We start from the raw sequence: 22,016 nt of genomic DNA on the forward strand, positions 1-22,016 counted from the left end.
AGAATTTTGTTCACTGGGCCTCTAGTATCATTATAATGTTCATACTACACAAATCAATGTATAGATTCAATGCAATTTCTATCAAGATACTAATGGTATATTTCACAGAACTAGAACCAATATTCCAAACATTTATATGGAACAACAAAAGACCCTGAATAGCCACAGCAATCACAAGACAGAACAAAGTTGGAGGAATCACTGTTATCAAATACTGGATATTAAATACTATAAGGCCATAGGAATAAAAATAGAATGGTACTGGCATAAAAACAGACATACAGAATAATGGAACAGAATAGAGAGCCCAGAAATAAACCCATGCTTTATGGTCAATTAATATTTGACAAAAGAGGCAGGAACCAACAATAGGGTAAAGATAGTCTATTCAATAAATGGTGCTGGGAAAATTGGGCAGAAATATACAAAAAATGAAACTAGACCACCTTCTTACACCATACACAAGAATAAACTCAAAATGGATCAAAGACTTTACTGTAACACTCAAAATCATAAAAGTCCTAGAAAAAGACACAGGCAATAAAATCTCATACATCTCTTGTAGAAATTTTTCTTTCCTGATATATCACCTTGGGCAAGGGAAACAAAAGAAAAATTAAACAAATGGGACTACATCAAACTAAAGTAATTTTTGGACAGCAAAGGGAACCATCAACAAAGTGAAAAGACAACACACTGAATGGGAGATACATCTGACAAGGGGTTAGTATGAAAAATTTATACCTGAATAGACACTTCTCCAAAGATAACATACAGATGGCCAATAGACCATGAAAAAATGCCCGTCACTAATCAGGGAAATGCAAATAAAAACCATAATGAGATGTCACCTCACACTTGTCAGAATAGCTATCATCAATAAATCAACAAACAAAAAGTATTGGCAAGGATGAGGAGAAAAGGGAACCCTCATACACTGTTGGGGGAATGTAGATTGCTTCAGCCTCTGTGGAAAGCAGTATTGAGTTACCTCAAAAAAACTAAAAATGAAACTGCCTTATGACAGAGCAATTCCACTTCTGGGACTATATCTGAAGAAACCCGAAACATTGATTCGAAAGAATATATGCACCTCTGTGATTGATTGCAGTGTTTTTTCAATAGCCAAGATCTGGAAAAAGCCCAAGTAAAAAAGCTGTGGTACATTTACACAATGGAACATTACTTGGCTGTAAAAAAGAAGGAAATTGTACCCTTTATGACAGCGTGGATTGACCCAGAGAGTATTACATTAAGTGAAATAAGCCAATCAAAGAAAGACAAGTACCATATGATTTCACTTACATGTGGAATCTAATGAACAAAATAAACTCATAAACAAAATATAAACAGACTCATAGATACAGAAAACAGACTAACAGACTGATAAGTGTCGGGGAGAGAAGAGTTGGGAAGCTGGGTGAAAATGTTATTAAGCAAAAACAAGCAAAATCATAGACACAGACAACAGTATGCTGATTATCAGAGGGAAAGGGTGGTTTGGGGAGGAAGAAGAGGGTAAAGAGGGCCATAAATGATGATGGAAGGACACTTGACTTGGGGTGATGAACACACAATGCAATATACAGATGATGTGTTATAGAATTGTACACCTGAAACCTATGTAATTTTAACACTAATGTCACCCCAATAAACTCAATTAAAAAAATAGGTTTCTGAGTTACAAAACAGGAAAGGCAAAACCAGTCATCACAATTGACGAGTTAAAACGGGTATTATGGAAAATGTTGCTTCATGATGATGAGAGGAAAAAGGAAGCCTGTCAATGACTCTTCCCAGACAACAGTAATGTTTACAATTATCTTCTGAAAATAAAGAAGTAAACCATTGTTTAATATTAAAAACAAGGGGAAAAAAAGAAAATTAATTGACTATATTTGTGGCTTTATTTCTGGACTCTCTGTTCCATTGATCTGTTTATCTCTTCTAAGGCCAATAGCATACTGTTTTTGCTTAATTAGGTTTATAGTAAAACTTAAAATCAGGAAATGTGACTCCTTGGACTTGGTTCTTCTTTTTCAAAATTGTTTTCAATATTATAGATCCCTCTTACTTCTATGTAAAACTTAAAATGCACTTGGCAATTCCTAGAAAAAAGCCTGTTGAGATTTTGATTGGGATTTTGTTGAATTTATAGATCAATTTCAGAAGAATTAGCACCTTAATACTGAATTTTCTAATCCTTAAGCAAGCTATCTCTCTGTATTTATTTAAACCTTTTAAAATTTCTCACAACAATAAATAGAATGGGGAAAACACAGGTTTACAGATGTTTGAATGGAAAATAATACCACACTCTCTCTATATAAAAGCCTAAGCGACTGTTCAACCATTTGACCATTTGACAAGTAGCTATGATGTGCACTGACCATCAGGGGGCATATGCTCAACACACAGGCATGGAAACATGGAACAGAGTGATGAATCTCAGAGGGATGGTGGGGGAGAGGGGAGGGTGGGAAGCGATTCACCAAAGATCTTACATGCATACTAGAGGCCTGGTGCAGGGATTCTTGCACCGGTGGGATCTGTCGGCCTACCTTGTGGGGATCAGGCCGAAACCAGCAGTCCAACATCCCCTGAGGGGTCCCGGATTGGAAGAGGGCACAGGCCAGGCCGAGGGACCCCTCTGGTGCAGGAATCCGTGTACTGGGCCTCTAGTTAATAAGTAATAATACAAGAATAAACTCTGTGTTTCATGTACTCACATCTGTGAATCTACTTTTGCCCCACCCTGTATTGTAGTTTTCAGCATATAGGCATTATATATACGTTTTATAAAAGGAATACCTAAGTATTTCATCTTTTTTATACTACTGTAAATGTTACTTCTCCTTTCAATTGTTCTTTGTTGGTACATTTACTAACTGATTTTTATATATTGATCTTGTATCCCATGATTTTGCTAAATTCACTAGTTATAGTAGATTATGTGGATTCTTCACGTTTTGCAACATAGGTAATCATGCTGTATATAAATAGAATATATCCTTTTCAATCTCTATGACCACTTATTTGTTTGTTTTACTGAATTTGCCAGGACCACTAGTATGATGTTGAATAGAAGTGATCTGACATCTTTGCCATGCTCCTGATCTTAGAGGACATATTGAGTGCTTCATCATGCATATAATTTTAGCTGTAGGTTTTTTTATAAATTCTCTTTATCAGATTGAAGACATTTTATTCTATTTCTAATTTCCTGAGAGTTTTTTAATAAACAAAAGTTGAATTCTTTCAAATTATTTTTCTGCACTTATTTGGTCATGTGATTTTTATTTTATTTTATTCTGTTAATGTGGTGAACTGTGCTGATATTTTCAAATGTGAAACCAACCTTGAATTCTTGGGATAAACACAAGGTGGTCATCTTTTTAAGTATAGGTGAATTTGATTCAATATTTTGTTAAGATTTTTACATCTAGTTTAATGAGGGATATTGGTGTATAATTTAAAAAAAAATTTCTTGTTTGATTTTGGCATCAGGGTTAAGCTGCCTTCATTAAATAAGTTGAGACATATTCCCTTTTCTAATTTTATAAGAGAGTTTGTGAGTTTTTCTTATATATTTGATGTAATTCATAATTTATGGCATCGGAACCTGGAGTCATTTGTTTTAGCATGGCTATTAATCTTTGTGTATATAGGGCCAGGCATATCTTCTTTTGATAATTTTGGTAATTTCTACTTTAAAAAGAAATTTGACATTTAACTTAAGTTATCAAATATCAGCATAAAGTTGTTTGTAATAATTCCTTATCTTTTCATTGTCTCTAAGATATATATTAATGTTTCCTCTTTCATTCCTGATACTAGTATTCTGTGCTTTCTTTTTTTTATTCACCCACCTAGCTAGGGTTTTATAATTTTATTAACTATTTTATTTCATTTTTTATTTTTTTAAATACCATTTAAAAAATATATTTTTATTGATTTGCGAGAGGGAGAGGGAGAGAGATAGAAACATCAATGAGGAGAAGGAATAATTATCGGCTGCCTCCCCCTACTAAGGAATCGAGCCCGCAACCTGAGCATGTGCCCGTGACTGGAATCGAACTTGGGACCTTTTAGTCTGCAGGCCAATGCTCTATCCACTGAGCAAAACTGGCTGAGGCTTATTAACTATTTTAAAGAACCAACTTTTGATATTATTGATTCCCCCCTTCTGTTATTTGCTTTTAGTTTTGTTGCTTTTTGCTTTTATTTCTATTATTTTATTTCTTCTTTTAACATTGAGTTTCATTTATTCTTTTTTTATATTCAATTATTCATTTTAAAATGTGCTTCTTTTCCAAAAGCTTTTAAATCTATAGTTTTTTTGTAAAGTCTCTTTTAGCTACATCTCATACATATTGACAATTTTCATTATCATTCATTTAAAAATATTTTCCATGTAATTTTCTTTCTTTTCACATGTATTATTAAGTACTGTGCTATTCAATTTCCAAATCTTTAGGGTTTTTCTAGGCATAAACTTTTCTTAGATATCATTGATAAGTTTTATATCATTATCATATATTAATTTCTAAAATTAGCCTATTGTTACCAGAGACAATACTATGCGAATTTCAGTAATTTAAAACTTATTGTGCCCTGCCGGTGTGCCTCAGTGGTTGAACATAGACCCATGCACCAAGGGGTCACTGGTTCAATTCCTGGTCAGGGCACATGCTCCTGTTGTGGGTTTGATCTCCAGTAGGGGGTGTGCAGGAGGAGACAGCCCATAGATGTTGATGTTTCTCTCTCATGGATGTTTTAATTTCTCTCTAAAAATCAATGAACACATATTTAAAACCTCACTTCCTGGCTTCTTTTAAGATTTTCTTTGACTTTTTTGCTGTTTGAATATGATATGACTAGATGGAGATTTTTTTTTTTTAAGTCAGGTGCTTGGTGCTCTCTGAGTTTCTTGGATCTGTGGTTTGGTGTTCATCATAATTTTAGAAAATTTTCAGCCATTATTATGTCAAAAATTTCTTCTGTTTCTTACTCTCTCTTCCTTCTGGTATTCCTATTACACATGTTCCATCTTTTGTAATTGTCCCACAGTTCTTGAATGTTCTGTTTCTTTTCTTTCTCTCCATTTTTTACTCTTTGCTTTTCAGTTTGGGGAGTTTCTATTGAGCTATTTTTAGGTTCATTGATTATATCCTCAGCTGTGTTCGGTCTGCTGATGAGCCAGCAGAGGCATTCTTCATTCTGTTACAGAGTTTTTGGTTACTAGGGTTTCCTTTTGATTCTTTCTTCGAATATTCATCTCTCCGCTTACATTATCCACTTGTTCTTACCTGTTTTCTATTTTTTTCTATTAATGTCCTGAGCATATTAATCACACTTGTTTTAAATCCCCAATCTGATCATTCCAACAACACTTCCATCTGCCATCTTGCAACCTTGTAAGATAAGAGCACATGCTGTGGAAATAGACTGCCTGTGTGTGAACCCTGACTCTGCTTATCAGCTGCACAGTAATCTTTGACAGGGCACCTGAATTCTCTATGCCTCAGTTTCCTCATCTGTGAAGTGGGAATTCTCATAAGATCTTTTTCATTGAGTTGTTAGGAATATCAACACATGAAAGGAGAATTAACCCATAAAAAGCACTCAGAATAATGTAAGCATTCTATATAGACTGAGTGGCCAGATTATTATGATCGCTGAACGCATAATAATCTGGCCACTCAGTGTGTGTGTGAGTGTGTGTGTGTGTGTGTGTGTGTGTGTATTAGAGGCCCAGTGCATGAATTTGTGCATGGGTGGGGTCCGGCCAGCCTGGCCAGGGGGAGGGGACATGGGCGGTTGGCCAGCCTGCCTGCTGGTGGAACTCCTGGCCGAGGGGACAATTTGCATATTAGCCTTTTATTATATAGAATATACACTGAGTGGCCAGATTATTATGTGTTCAGAGATCATAATAATCTGGCCACTCAGTATATATATACTAGGCACGGTGCATGAAATTTATGCACAGGTAGGGTCCCTAGGACTGGCCGGTGATCAGGGCCGGTCAGGGCCTTCTGGCTGCTGGCCACGGCTTTCCTTTCGGCTGCTGGCTGGGGCCTCTCTTCCCTGCTGCTGGCTGCCAGCCAGGGCCTTCCTTCATTCTGCGCTGTGCCCTGGTGGTCAGCTCACGTCATAGCGAGTGATAGAACTCCCAGTCTCACAGTCGAACTCCCAAGGGGACACTTTGAATATTAGCTTTTTATATACATAGATCCCATGATGATGATGATGATGATGATGATAATGATATGATGATGCAGCCAATTTTAAAACGTGTCTGCCCACTCGCATCTTGAGGGCCTTTGCTCTGCTGTCCCCTCCGTCTGTGCTGTTGCCCGCACAGCTCCCTTCCTCCCTTCATTCAGCTTGTGTGCGAGTCCCTGGAGCAGTGAGACCTCCTCTGAGCCTTGTATATAAAAGCACAGCCCTTCCCTGCTGTGTTCCCCATGCCCTGCTTTATTATTTTTCTTTAGCAAGTATGACTATCTGACATATTACCTGTTTACTTGTTATTTTTTTTTTTTATTCTCTCCAGGCTCCTTCAACTGAAACGTAGGCTGTATAAGGAGAGGGTCTGTCTTCAAATTTTCAAAAATTAAAATGGTTTTAGGGCAGTTTCCTCTATATATGCAAAAGGAAGTACTGTGCAGCTCCTTCCATTTTCCCCCCAAGAATATTGTATGACATTGAGAAACAGTTACATACCGCTATCACACCCCTGTGAAAGCTGCCATAGAGGATACGGAAGACTAAAAGGGACCACATGACCAGGGTAGGATCCACAGTGTGAGGATGGCCCGCAGCTTAAGCCTAGGTCTGCCTGAGCCCACAGCCCCCTGCCTGAGCCACATGTAACGTTTCCTGGCCTTCTCTTTCAGTACGAATACTTCAATGCCGTGCTGATCAATGAAAGGGACAAAGACGGGAACTTTTTGGAGCTGGGGAAGGAATTCATCTTGGCCCCAAATGACCATTTCAATAATCTGCCTGTGAACATCAGTCTCAGTGACGTCCAGGTGCCAACGAACATGTACAACAAAGGTAAGCCTCAGGGCGCTCCTTCCAGGGGCGGAGAGGAGGTGGTGAGGGTACAGGGCTGGCCGATTTAGGACATTATGTTATTTTGAAAACCACAATTATACTCTGGGTATGTCAGCCTGGATAGGTGCAGTGTGTGCTTGATCTGCCTGGAGACTCCGGCTTGCTACTTCCCCATGCTGTTTGCAGGAGCTCTCTGACAGCCAGTCCAGGCAAACTTGCTTCTGTAAAGGGCCCACTAGTAAATATATCTGGCCTTGAGGGCCATCTAGCCTGCTCACAGCTACCCAACTCTGCTGTTCTGGCACAAACGCAGCCGCAGGTGACAGGTAAGTCAGCGGATATGGCTGTGTTTCAGTAAAACATTCACCTTCAAAGAACAATGGCCGAATTCGACCTGTAGGAGGCCATCCCCTGACCCGTGGTGTAGTCTCTCTATCTCCTTCCTCTATTCCTTGTAATGGTAGTTAAGTGTTCAACAACACCGGGGGTTGCAACAGAATCAGTTGTGGCTTTTCTTAGAGTACAAAGCAGCAGGGACCTCACGGGGCTCCCTGTTTTCAGGCTTGTGGCCCTAAAATCCAGCCTTCACAGAGGGTCTAGGGTTATTTTCCCCAAATTCCCATATGCCCATTGGAGTTGGGATTATCCTGGCCAAGGACTGGGCTCTGGCAGCAGATGGACTGTGGTTAGACCCTGGGTTTCAGCTCTGAATGGCTGTCACCTTGAGGGCCCACCTTCTCTCCTGAGACCTTAGTTTCCTCTTCCATAGAATGTGGATAATAACCATGTCTACCTCATGGGGTGGTTGTGAGGACTTGACAGAGGGTGTGAATAAAAGTTTACATTAACGATGTTGCCCTTGTCATCATCACCATTACTGAGTTGGATTTTGCTCTGCTTTGTCACCCCTGGGAGGCTCCTAAACAAAGAGCCATTCCCTCAGAAAAACACTTCAGAAAGCGCTGGCATCTTCAAAGTAAAATTCTGCCCTGTTGCCTACCATTGAGGTTTCAAAAGTATCAGGGGCCAGTGTCCATCACCCACCCAGCTCCGTGTCACCTACAAGAGCACAGTGGTCCAGAGAAGGCTGTGGGTTTGATTCCTGCTCCTCCCCTCGCTGGATCCTGAGCCTCAGTCTCCCCCCGGGAAGAGGATGCCAGCTCCCTCAGAGGGCCATTGTAAAACGATGTGGGTGTAGCCTTCGCGCAACAGCGGCTCATGAAAGAGCTCAGTCATCTTAGCTGCCATCACTATTGTTGGGAAATAACATGACCATGAGTTGCATTTCTAAATTCTTCTAGGTCCCTGTTTATAAAGACTGGTCAGTGATTAAAGAATCTCCTCCTCGCTGTCTCTGAAGCATGCTTCTCGTGCCTGTGCTTTGTGGCTGGATACCTGATGTCTTCCTTTCCTTGTTTACTTGTTACCCATCCTTAATCCTCAGTGGAGGCAGGACTCTGATAGCCGATGGACTCTGGTTAGACCCTGGTTTCACCTCTGAATAGCTGTGACCTTCCATTCTTCATTCATTCATGAATTATTCCCATGGTTTTGGGGAACCACATGGTGAAGCAGACCCAGCCCCTCTCCTGAGGGGTTTGCACTTTACTTGGGGAACAAACAGGTAATGAGATCATTCGTTAGCGGTCACCTTTATGGAAAGCCAGGGGCAGTGGGAGTGCCAAGGAGGGGCCCTGTCACTCGCTCATGTGGCAGCCACACATTTGCCATTTTCTCTCTCTCTCCTGGAGAAAGCGATGTCAGTCTGAACCACCTCTACTGGGCTCTGGCCTGGGCCACTTGACCTAATCTTCAGTTTGGCCTCTTCCTTAGAGGGCAGATTCCTGAGCACCGCAGCCTTAGTGGCTGAGCTCACATCTCTGGTAGGTTGAGTCCTCTAGGGCCGTCTTGTCAGTGAGGAAGGAAGGCCCCTTTTGTGCATCGTGGCTGGAAGAAAGCCATCCTCTCAGCATTAAATACACACTCAGCTGAAGATGAAAAATTAACAAGATTTTACAGAGCAATTTCAGACATAAAACCATTCAGAACGATCTTTTAAAATATGACAGCTGCTTCAAGGTTGCTGGAGCCATTAGCACCATTATGGAGAGAGATTTAATTGCACTGTACGCTTTAAAGGCATAATTGTACCTTTCGGTGGCAACAGCACATGAGGGACCAGTACCGCCACTGATCACACGGGCTGTGGTGGTGGCTCTGAGCCTCATCAGGTGAATCCAAAAAACAGGCAGTTCACTTGAGCTGTGGAGGTAGGTGATGATGTTTGAAGTCATTCTCAGCAGCGCTGAGGGGTCTGCCTACCGCCCCCACCCAGACTCACTGGTCCCGGCGGTAGGGTCAGTCAGGCTCTATCCCTTGTCTAGTCTGCTAGGCAGTGAGGAGCTGCCCAGGGGAGGGGGTTCAGGAAAATTCCTGTCTCCATTCTACCTAATTCAAACCAACCCCAAACCATCTTTTTTCTTTCCGAGCTACAGAGATGTATTTTATGTTTAGAGGATCCTCCAGCTCCAATCCAGTTATTGATGACATGTACTCAACACACATGCTCAGAACTTGGTCCCTGGCTGTGATGCTCCTGGGTTAGGAATTTTACTCCCCACAAAGGAAACCAATGCCGGGTCACGCTCTCCCATGGGGCAGCTTGGACCCCGGGGTGCACAGAAGAGTGGTTTGAGACTTGCTTGGGAGCTGCTGTGCGTGGGAAGCGCTGTGCCAAGCTGGACCTCAATTTTCTGGTGACAAGTCCCACTTACTCGGCTGCCTCTCTGGGCATGAGGTCCGAGAGAATAGGAACCTGGTTCCTCAGGATCCCCTCGGCTACTCTCAGGTCACCTTGCAGGCTGGGAGTTTTTGCCCAGGCTGAGACCCCAGGCCTTGGGTTCCACCACTGCAGGTCCATTGCCCGCCTTCCTTCTGAAGCATAAACTGTTCCGGGCACTGCTAGGGGGTGGGGACAGGCTCCGCTCCAGTGAGACCGCAGATCCATCTCGAGTCACATCCTTCTGGTTGCCCTCTGCCTCCTCCCCTTTGCACACCATGGCTCCCCGCCCAGTAACTGCACTCAGTTGAGATCCCCACACTCGCTGGGGAGAACTTCTGACTTATGTAGCTCGCACATGTCAACCCTGCAAACATCCTGAGAGCAAGAATTGCAGAGGCTCTGACTACCTGCCTGGGAGAGAAAGGGGGAGAGAGCAGGGAGAACAAACTAAATGTTGTCTCAGTACAATATCTCATCTCTTCCTTCGTGCGTGCCTTCCATCCTTCATTCATTCATCAGACATTGTCTGTGCCAGGCTCTAGAGATCCATCCATGACTAGGACAGACATGGGCCCTGCCCCGAGCAGTGGCGGAAGACAGGTACTGAGCAAGGTCTGATCAGCATGACAGGAGTTGCAAAGGCAGAGTGCGGCGCTGACCTGGTCCTGGGACTTAATGGCAGGCCTCCCTGAGATGAAGAAAGAAGGAATTAGGCAGGTAGGGAGTCATTGGTAGTGAAGTGTGTCCAATAGAAAGACTAAACTATGAGCAGGTATCCAGGTGGAATAGTGTAGGGCAGGGACTCTGAGAGTGAGGAATTGGGGTGTCCGGGAGGCTGTGGAGGGGGTAAGGGTGGGCTGGCCCCCAGCGGCAGCAGCAGGAGCGGCTGCCCCTCTATAGGAGTCAGAAAGGTAACTATGGGGCCCAGGAGGGCTGGCCAGGTGGTGACGGGCTGTGAGAGCCATCAGAAGATCATGCAAGCGTTGGGGACTGGTACAATCTGATTGGCGACAGGTGAAGGAGAGGACAGAAGGGAGGGAAAGAATCCAGGACACAGAATGAGAAAACCCGGTGGAGAGGTATGGTGCCTGGCCCGTTAGATGACCAAGGTGAGGGTTCTGAGGCTTGGGCTCCAGAGAGCAACCTCCATCAAGAATATTAGCTTTGTGCGGGCAGGGACCTTATCTTGTTTTGTTTTCTGATGATTTCTCAGCCCTAGCATGGTACTTAGCACATAGTAGGGGCTCAATAAATATTTATTGCAAGGCAAGTGAAGGAAAGAAGAGTGCAAATTAAAACACTTTGTTTTTATATGTATGAAGAAAAGACACCTGGAATAACTCTCCGTCTTGATTCCCCCTCCTCCAGCAGTAAAGGAGGGCATGGGGACAGGTGGCCTGCCCGACAGGCATAGGTGAGGTGTGAATTGCAGGACACAGCCTAGGCCCGTGGTCTGCAAACTGCGGCTCGCGAGCCACATGCGGCTCTTTGGCCCCTTGAGTGTGGCTCTTCCACAAAATACCACAGCCTGGGCGAGTCTATTTTGAAGAAGTGGTGTTAGAAGAAGTTTAAGTTTAAAACATTTGGCTCTCCAAAGAAATTTCAATCGTTGTACTGTTGATATTTGGCTCTGTTGACTAATGAGTTTGCCGACCCCTGGCCTAGGCCAACCCTTTATCTTCTTGTCAGGGAACCTAGTCAGACAAGACTGGGCTGAGTGTGGAGGCCCAGCCCCTGAAAATGAAAACAGGTTCAGGGAAAGGGACACTCATCACCACCATCACAGAGTGAGGAATCGGTCTGTCTATTACAGTCCAATAGGTTCTTCTAAAAGTCCAGGCAAGGGCAGTGGACTATGTGGTGGACTTGCGCCTGTGGGAGCAGAGCTAGCTGCAGTGAGGGGGACTTGGGCCCTGTGGGAGCAGAGCTAGCTGCAGTGAGGGGGACTTGGGCCCTGTGGGAGCAGAGCTAGCTGCAGTGAGGGGGACTTGGGCCCTGTGGGAGCAGAGCTAGCTGCAGTGAGGGGGACTTGGGCCCTGTGGGAGCAGAGCTAGCTGCAGTGAGGGGGACTTGGGCCCTGTGGGAGCAGAGCTAGCTGCAGTGAGGGGGACTTGGGCCCTGTGGGAGCAGAGCTAGCTGCAGTGAGGGGGACTGGGGCCCTGTGGGAGCAGAGCACGCTGCTGGGAGGTGGACTTGGGCCCTGTGGGAGCAGAGTGCGCTGCAGTGAGGGGGACTTGGGCCCTGTGGGAGCAGAGCTAGCTGCAGTGAGGGGGACTTGGGCCCTGTGGGAGCAGAGCTAGCTGGAGTGAGGGGGACTTGGGCCCTGTGGGAGCAGAGCTAGCTGCTGGGAGGTGGGCTTGGGCCCTGTGGGAGCAGAGCTAGCTGGAGTGAGGGGGACTTGGGCCCTGTGGGAGCAGAGCTAGCTGGAGTGAGGGGGACTTGGGCCCTGTGGGAGCAGAGCTAGCTGCTGGGAGGTGGGCTTGGGCCCCTGTGGGAGCAGAGTGCGCTGCCGTGGGGATGGGCAGGATCGCTCTTTGTGGATTTGTCAGATGTCTCAACCTATTTTTCAAATGTTGGGTTTGATAAAATGCAAAGTGCATTTTGCCAAGCACTTTTCCCCTTAATTACATGTGTATATTTTAAGGGGAATTTAATCCATATGTTTCTGATTCGTTTACACGGAAATCATTAAAATGTTTTCTAAGAGTTGTTTGACGTGTAAGAAGGCTCATGGACCTTTAAAAATGCTGTGTTTAAGTTCCTTTTTCTTCCCCTTGCCTGTGTGTGTGTGTGTGTGTGTGTGTGTGTGTGTGTGTGAGAGAGAGAGAGAGAGAGAGAGAGAGAGAGAGAGAGAGAGAGAGACGGCAGGGGGGAGGGAGAGATATTCGGGCTTTGAATGGTTTGTTTCTCCTGGAATGCTGAACTGGACCATTTAGAGGTGGCTCGAATCATGCTTTCACGTCTGTGTCCCTTCACTCACTGAACCTGATGGTGATATGGCCTAAATGGTGATCAGGCCTGACACCCTGCTCTGGCCCTAGAGGAAGATGCTACGGACCTCCGGCACAGCACAGGGCCCTCAGCACCTGCAGGCCTGCCTCACCTGGGTCAGGGGAACTTTCCCAGCCCCGGTCCACCAGTGTGAGGACAGCAGGACCAGGTGAGACACACACAAGGTAATGCCACTGAAGGGACTCCACAGTTGTCATCCCAAAGTAGTCATCATTTTTCTCTTGCAGTTTGAAAACTATATTTTTGTGTCACAGAATAACTATCTCTGCTTAAAAAGTCACGGTTTGAGCAGCTGACTTCAAGCTCCTTTGCCAGTTCTTCACACTTGTGTTGCGTGTGCACGCACAAGAGCCCAGCACAGGTCTGCATAGAGGTGTATGTGTCCGTGCACAGGCTTGTGTCCATACTTCCTCAGGAGTGGTGTTAGTGGAAGGGGGATGCTATGTGGCCCCTTAGCCCTATGCTTGGGCTTGTGTTTAACCCAGAATGTGCATTTGTTGAATGAATGAATGAATGAATCAATCAATCAATCAATCAAATCAATGAATCAAGGAGTCGATTGCTTATCAAGAGCAATGCTCTGTACTTAGCCCCTTAGCTGCAGCGTCTGATTTACCACTACCCCATGTCTTATAGGCAGCAGCAGGGACACCATCTTCCCCAGTTGCTGTGAAAGAATTCCAAGACAAACCTTGCACAGCTGGTGGTCTAGAGTTGGGTCCGGACATAAAGTGGGGTAAATCTCAAATGCATGACTTTAATGAATGGCTCCCTAGCAGTCGAGTGGGAAGAAGTTGCTCCCCCTGAGCCTCTGGGAAGCACTGAGGTGTTGCCCTGGCCCATTCACTCAGGCCTGACCCCGGCGGTGCCCATCGTCTCCATCGGGTCTGTTTCCCGGTTTTCCAGAAGCATCAGCGAGTCCTTGGAGTGTAGCTGGCCTGGACATGGATCAGTTCTATGAGTACCAGCCTGGTAGACCAGAGAAAAATGTCCCAATCTCTGAGCCTCAGTTTCCCCATCTGTAAGGTGTGAAGTGTTTTTTTGAGCACCCAGCACAGCGCCTGGCACATGGAGGCACTTGATTGACACACATCATCTCCTCAAGCCAAACCAGTTTCCATCTCTCGACTCTCCAGGGGGGTTCCTGACCTGGCCCTGCCCATCAGCATTGTTTGTAGGGTGAGGTGTAAACACTCTCACAAATGATGCCAGTTCACTGCCCTCTTTCACTGGCCAGCCATCTCCTCCCCCTTCATACAGGATCCCAGGACTCCAACTCTCCATGGCCTTCTCTTGGGCTCCTCCCTCCACCCCAGCCTGCTCTCCCTGCTGCCCTAACCAGACTCCCCTTTCTTGAGAGCCCAGCTCCACCACGGATACCTTGTCCCTCGCTGTGGTCTCAGCCCTCCTCTCCAGAACAGCCACCTGCCCCCTCATGGATGTCCCCACAGTGCAGTGGCTTCACTTTCCCTGGAATGAACTGAGATTGTTTTCCTTGGAGACAGAGGCTGTGATTTTCTCATCCCCTTGGGAACCTAGCAGAAGGCTGGAATAGAAAAGTGCTTCTACCAATGTTTGTTGAACTGAATTTCATATTACTGCATTTCTACCTTGAACCTGCACTACTATAATACCACCTGAATCCACATCACTGCATCACCACCTGGATCCTACATCACTGCATCACTACCTGAATCCCACATCACTGCATCAACACCTGAATCCCACATCACTGCATCTCCACCTGAATCCCACATCACTGCATCACCACTCAAATCCCACATCACTGCATCACCACCTGGATCCCACATCACTGCATCACTACCTGAATCCCACATCGCTGCATCACCACCGAATCCCACATCACTGCATCACCGCCTCAATCCCACATCACTGCATCACTACCTGAATCCCACATCACTGCATCACCACCGAATCCCACATCACTGCATCAATGCCTCAATCCCACATCACTGCATTTCCACCCAAATCCCACATCACTGCATCTCCACCTGAATCCCACATCATTGCATCACCACCTGGATCCCACATCACTGCATCACCACCCAAATCCCACATCACTGCATCACCACCCGAATCCCACATCACTGCATCACTGCCTCAATCCCATATCACTGCATCTCCACCTGAATCCCACATCACTGCATCTCCACCTGAATCCCACATCACTGCATTACCACCCAAATCTCACATCACTGCATCACCACCTGGATCCCACATCACTGCATCACCACCCGAATCCCACATCACTGCATCACTACCTGGATTCTCCATTACAGCATCACCACATTAATCTGACATCAGTACCAGAATCCTACATTGTTACATTACTATCTGATTCCCATATTGCTACAGGTCATCACAAATGAATCATTATTTATTTCTGCTTGTTGGTCTGTCAAATCTACTTCTATTTGAATTTGATTTTTTTGTGTGTGTGCTTGCTGTTGAAGAGAATAGTTTTAGATGTATTCTTAATGAGGTTATACTGCCTTCAAGTTCTCTCAATTTGTTTGTATTTTAATATCTTCCTATTTTTCCAGAATAATAAAAATCATTATGGAGGCTTGCAATTGGATAGGAGCTGAATGTAGGCCGGGGAATTCTACAAGGAGGGGCCAGGACAGTGAGGGGCAATGTGAGAGCTGGACCCATTGCTAACAGGGGTTTGTGTGTGTTGTTGGTTTTCCTGGTGTGTCTACATTTGTGAAATATACATTTGTCACATTAATAGTAGAGAACCAGAATGTGTAGGTGATTTACAGTATGTACGTAAGGACTTAGAAAGCAGTTCAGGTAGCACTTGCTTTGGATCTGTGCTGTGATGGGGAAGGTGAAGGCTGGGCCATCTTCAGCACCTGGAAATCACAGCAGTGTGTGGGCAGCCTGGGCAGGCAGTGGGGGAAATAGGACTAGAACCTCTGTGCCCAGACTGACTCCGCCAGCCATGAGATGCCACAGGGCCCTGAGAATGAGAAAGGGCAGCTTTGCTGAGAATGTGGGGGCTGGCCCTCCAGGGAGGTGAGCAGATTATCCTGCAGGTGGCCCCAGGCCTCCTCTGCCCCCTCCCTGGGCTGCACCAGGTCAGCCATGGGGCTCGTTCAAGGGTGTGTGGTCCAATGATATATGCGTTCCCTCAATGCTGACCTTTGCCGCCACAAAGGTTCTGCTGCCTGCTCATCTGTAAAGCAGACATTATGATGGCACCTACCTCATGGAAGTTTGTGAGGATTAAATGAAACAGCACACTATGTTCAGCCTTTAGCACTGTGGCTTGTGTGTGGTAAATACCTACTAAGCGTCACTTCTGTTAATGATGATAGTGAATACCCCACAGTGGCTGACCTATGCCTGGGAGTGTGTGTGACCCTGAACCAGGTAACATTATTTTTCCTCCTGAACGTTGGAAATCCTTTTACCACTGGACATTCAATGCACAGAAAACAGTGTGGAGCCAGAGCTGCTTGCGGGTGTCAGAAGCCGATGGGCGCCTTCTGCAGCAGCCGGATGCGGATGCTCACCCGCCTCCCCTTTGCTCCTCATGCTCAGACCTGGGAGCCTCCTTGTGTTCAGGTCCTACTGCTGGGCCACAGGGCTGCTGAGAACCGTGGTGTCCTCAGTTAATTGCTGTAGGGCTTCCAAATGACGCTCTTGGCTTTCCTTCTTCCAGGGACTCAGGGCTCCCGGGGGTCCTGAGGCCTCAGCAGTTCGCTGGTACTAGTCGTGGCCGGGCCATGAAGGGCATCTTTCTTTCCACTTCTCTTTCTTCTCTCCCCTGCTCTAAGCTAATGGGATCTTCTATCTAGAACACACAGCCCCTCTCCCTTGGAGGCTCTCCCCTGTGCATGAGCTCACGGCTGCCTTCCTCGTCAGTATTCTTCCTTTGGATTACATGGATGCGGTGTTTATGAGGTGCAGGCACAAGCATGATCTGAGACAGTATAATCCTACCCACAAGTCAGTGAAGTAGGAGAAGCTGTATTCCCATTTTACAGATGAGGAGACTGAGGCTTAGAGACTTGCTCAGGATGACTCAGCTAGTGAAATGGGCGAGTCAGCATATGACCCCCCCACACTTTGATTTCAGAATCACCGGGACATACTGCCTCTTTGTACCGTGTCCTTCGTGCCCCCATGTCCACCACCCTGTGGCTGTGCCCGGTGTTCACATAGCTGTGTCATGCCTATTTACACACACACTTTACTCGTGTGGCAAATGGAAGGCCCTGTTTTTGTCAGATTGTGCTATTTTCTTCTCAGCGTGTAAAAATCCATCATAACTGAAAACTAGTCTTTTAAAAAAAAAATAAACACTCCCAATCTCTTCCCCTGAGCAAAATAAATGCTGTAGCTGAAAATCTTTTTAAAAAGGTAAAGCAAACTGCATCACAATGTCAGTGGGTACCAGCTGCTCACACTTTGGGGATATTTCTGTCGGAGGTGAGACGCTTCCACATTTAATCCTACAAACCTGCCAGACAGGAAAGCGTACCAGGCAAGGGAATAATGATTTGCAGTGCAACACGGCTCTCTGCCTCCCTGGCGTCTGTGCGTTTAGAAGTGAATTCCTACACCATAGTGACTGGGGTGACAGGCACGGAGCTGGGTTCCACACCACCATTATATATTGATTTAATAGATTTTCACAAAACATCTCCCGTGTGCCGACATTAGACGCTAGCATAGGAAGGTGCGATGAATGGGAAGACACCGCCATGCGCTCCTGGGGCTCCCAGGCCAGTGGGGAGGCAGAGGGGAGGTGAACATACAGTGAGCACTCGGTGCACCCAGAGGAAAGGCCGTGGAGGAGGAGGCTATGGGCCTGCCAGGCTGTGTCCCAGGCCAGCTCAGTCTGGGCCAGGGGCGAACTAGGGGTGGGGGTGGCCATGGCCAGAGGACACGTTCTTGAGGAAGATGAGCTTGGCTGCCGTCTGAAGGGTGGGTGGGAAATAATAACCAAGGACTGGAGCGGGGTGGGAGGAGGGGGGCTATTGCAGGCAGAGAGATCACAGTGCATGGATGTTGCTAAGCATCCTTGAAAGAATGTTTTGGGGTGAAATAAGGGAGGGAGATGCTATGTGAAATCTGCCACTCTTGATCCACTGTGTCCACAGGATATTCAAGGAATACAAGTCTGTACCCCAGAGGAAGCCATTGCATTGTATGAGTCAGCTTGCCCAAACTTGCCTGATTATGGCGTGCTCTATCAAGGAACAGCATTAGCATCTCGGAGGGCACAGGCATTTCCTGGGAGACCTGAGTGAGATGGAGCTCCGAGGGCTCAGGTGGAGAGGTTCAGATGTTCACCAATAAGGGGCCAAGATGCCAAGGAAAGCACATAGGACATTGCGCGTGTTTGAAGGGCATTCATAAGTGGTGTATATGCAGAACGTTTCTCTAGTAATATACAGGACATTAAAGTACTTACGTTTTACGTTCCACCCTCGGTTCAGTGTAAGTGTTTTCCCATGGACAAGTGTTGCTTTTTTTAGGAGTTAAAACCCAAAGAACAAAAGCACTTGATTTACAAAAGCTGCTCATCTACAAGTATTTTTCAGGTACACAGCTATCCGATAAAAGGCAACACAGCGGTGTGTCGGTTGCTAATGGCTTTCCAGTTGACGGTCCTCTCAGCTTGCGGTGGGCATGGCTGACACACTCTTGTTTGAGGCAAAGGACCATGGAGTAAGTTGTTTATGTGCCGACACTGACTCTGCTGAAGATTGCCTTTAGTGTCATACTGTGCCCTTGGGTGGCATTAGTTATTTTCATCCAAGTGATGTGGCCTGGGGAGGGAGAAATGGTTCCCTCTAAAATGATTCCATAATACTCCAGTCACCTGTGGGCAGGTGTCATAGACATGGGTATGCCCTTCCTCAAATATGAGGAATCTTCTACCCTTGGGATAATATAGATCAGTGCTTCCAGGGGTCAGACTGGAAATGGGATTAGAAGCGAGGTTTGCTGGTCTCAAGCCAAAGGCAGGTGGCCATGCGTCTTGCTTGTGTTCTCATTGGCATTGCCTCAGGGTCCGTGCATGATGGCTTTTTGAAGCAGCTGTTCCTGGGCCTCAGGGACCCTCTAGAGGGGAGGGAGGTGCCTGAAAGAGGCTCAGGGCTGAGCGACGAGGATGTGCCCCAGTTCGTCCCTGTGGCTTGACCGCCTGTCGCAGGCCCCTCTTCAAGCCTCGCCTGCATTGGTGACATGAGTCACGGGGATGGGGCCAGAGGTTGCATCTTCACCACCCGAAGGATGCACAGGTAGATCTTGGGGACAGGACACCCACTCTCAGCTGTGTTCTCTGCTCAGTGCCCCCAGTTCCTCAAATGCCTGCTTGTGAAAGCTGTGACAGCCTAAAGCCCACGCCTCCCTTACTTCCGGTGGGTTTCTAGTAAAAACGGCTGTGGCTTCCTTGTTTATCTTTGGAGACATCCTTCTCTGAGCAGCATGGCAGCTCCATCTTATAATCTCCAAGGGCCACCGTCGGGCATTCCTCCACCGTTCGGAAGTGGGAGAGTGATTTTCTACATTTCCAATTGGATTCCTTTTCCCCTCTCCCTTCAGGGGGTAGAACAATTCTTGGGTGGCCTCTACCTCAACAACCACTGCCTGGTCACGTGTGGGTCATACCTCCAGGCAGGTAGAGGCAACACACTGTGACTTCATCTTCTGGCAGGTGGATTAACCCACATCTCAGAGAAACTGAAGGCATTGAAGTCTACATGGAGGGACTCAGAGGGAAAAGTCTTCCAGTTCCAAATCTGTGGTTTCTCACCCGAGCTTGGAAGCAGAGCCTCGCAGTGGAGTCCGCGAGGGCGCATCCTCACTGGGGTCTGCTTGACTCAGGGCCCAGTGCCGGGTGCAGGGAGGCGACCATCCTTGTCCTTCACAGACTTTCCGGGATGGGTTTGCCTGTGGGGTTTCCCTGCTGTTAAAGGCAGAGTGGAGGAGGGAAGTTGCAGGACCAAGTCTTTCGGTAACCCAGATGAAGAGGTGGTGAGGGGCTCTCTGTTGGGGTGCAGGCTCAGGACCAGTTGGGGTGCTGGCGATGGTCTAGCATTAGGGAGAGCATAGGGAGGTTTCCCAGGCAGCAGAGGAGCCCCAAGAAAAGAGCAGACCAGGTCAAGGCCTTGGGACATGCGCCCAGAAACGGGTGGGGCTGGTTTGCTTCTGCACAAAGCAGACTTTAAAGACTGTCCGGGGCTCAGTGCCCTGTCAGCTTTCACAGCCTTTCCAGAAGGTCCTCTTGGATTTCAAGAACAGGTTCTCATAGTGTCTGTTCTGATCTCCTTGGTTTTCTCCAGTGGACTGGCAGCATGGGCCTCAGGCTCCTTCCCCACCCCTTCTCCCATCATCTCCTGCCACAGAGTATCTGCTTGTCTCAAAGGGACCGCTTTATAGCCTTGTATTCTTTTCTTATTTGCCAGTTTACTCCCTTATTTCAAAGAGGATCTGAGGCAGGTGTGTTGAAGGGCCAAAAGGTCTTTTCTTCTTTTGTCCTTGTTCCTCCCTCCGTTTTGTGAGCGGAGTGTAGCCAATGACTGAGGGACCATTCCTTTGTGCCCAAAGGCACTGGCTTTTTAAGTACAATTTTGGGCCATAGTATTGAATACAAGGTAGAGCACTAACGACTAGAGCTCTCAGTTTAATGTGTAAGAAACACTGTTTTAGCTCACGTAGAAGCTTTCTTCTGCTCACTCTTTTTCTGCGACAACCCCAGCAGGTATCAGCGTAAGGTCCACTAAGACATGCCTGTCTCCCCAGGATAACCGAGGGCCCCTGGGATGCCGCCATGCTGTGCCCGACAGAAAGGTGCTGCCAGGTGGCCCAGCTCCACGGGCTCCCTGGACGCCTGCAGCACCCACAGGGCCAGGAAGTAGTGCCATCTGCTGGTCGGTGGGGCCGTGGATGGGCTCCCAAACCAATCGGCCTGGGTTAGCATCCAGGCTCCACTATTCAGCTGTGGTGTGATTTCAGACAAGACACAGAACCACTCAGCCTCAGGGAGAATAACTACCCACCTCAGCGCAGGGCATTTTTTAAGGACTGGATGAAAGAGAGAGAGAGGAGAGAGAAAAGGAGAGAGACAAAGAGAGAGACAGAGGGAGACACAGAGAGAAAGACGGAGAGACACAGAGAGAGACAGAGACAGAGGGAGAGACACAGACGGACTCTGACATATTAATAGACTCAGAAAGACAGCATCAAGCACTGTCATTGCTGTTGCTCACCCACTCACAGATGGGAAGACTGAGCCTCAAGGAGGTTAAGTTACCTGTCCAAGCGTGAATCCAGGTCCAGCCCTCTGAAAAGTCAGCTGTCTTACTCATGCAAGGCGAGCCTCCCAAGAGCGGGCCCGGGAGCAGCGCCCGCTGCTCCTCACTGACACTGAGGAAAGGATTTCATGGTCAGCCTGCTCACAGCCCTCTCAGTGTCGCCATGGCTAGTTCTTACCGCCGTCCTGCAGCCAGTCTGGCCTCCAGCCAGGAAGCCTCAGTGTGGCTGGGTGTGGCTTATTACTGGAGCAACATGTGCGGTTGGTGGCTAGCCGCTGCTCCCAGGCCCCTCCCAGGGCCCCTCGTCCACCCAGTCTCTCCCTGCAGCTGAAGGGCTGGCGTCCCAGGGGAGCCTGCTGCAGAGCTGCCATTTCTGCCCATTGTGGTGGGTTGGCACCTGCCATATGGCTTGCAGATCCTGAGTGTTGCTGCCCAGGTGTAAAGGCACTGTGCTCCCTTGGCACCAGTCTGACTGGCTCGTTGGCAGCGACCTCCCCAGTGAGTAAATGTGCATCTCCTCTGCACCCCTGAGATCTCTAACTCTTCTCTTAGGGGCATCCCGAGAGCCTCACAGTGGGGCCAAGACCTCCACCTTGCCTCTCTGAATGCTCCCTGTGGCTGTCTGGTCTTGGCCCAGTGTTCCTGCTGCCTTGACCCCCTGCTCTAATCATACCCTCGGGGTGAGACCTCAGGGGCTTCTGGGCTTTCCCAGAACTACTGGGCCAGGACCCCACTCAGTTGAGGGCGGAGCCTAGGGTGGCCCTGAGAATCTTAGCAGAGAGGACCAGGACAGCCACCTGCACCCCAGGTTAGAAGTGCTCTGTATTCCTGGAGACCCCATTGTGGGGGTGGATCTTCTG

General features: G+C 47.2%; 1 protein-coding gene across 1 annotated transcript in view; it reads left to right on the forward strand.

Annotated features, from left to right (window-relative positions):
• Window positions 1–22,016, forward strand: part of CACNA2D3 (calcium voltage-gated channel auxiliary subunit alpha2delta 3) — a gene marked incomplete at both ends in the record, with an annotated part of 817,125 nt that overhangs the window by 300,137 nt on the left and 494,972 nt on the right. Inside the window, one exon of the mRNA XM_079795466.1 lies at window positions 6,903–7,065. Within this exon, the coding sequence (XP_079651592.1) occupies window positions 6,903–7,065 (163 nt within the window). The remainder of the gene's footprint in view (window positions 1–6,902; window positions 7,066–22,016) is intronic.

This window comes from Cnephaeus nilssonii (assembly GCF_951640355.1).
Source record: "Cnephaeus nilssonii genome assembly, chromosome: 17".
NCBI classification, from domain to species: domain Eukaryota; kingdom Metazoa; phylum Chordata; class Mammalia; order Chiroptera; family Vespertilionidae; genus Cnephaeus; species Cnephaeus nilssonii.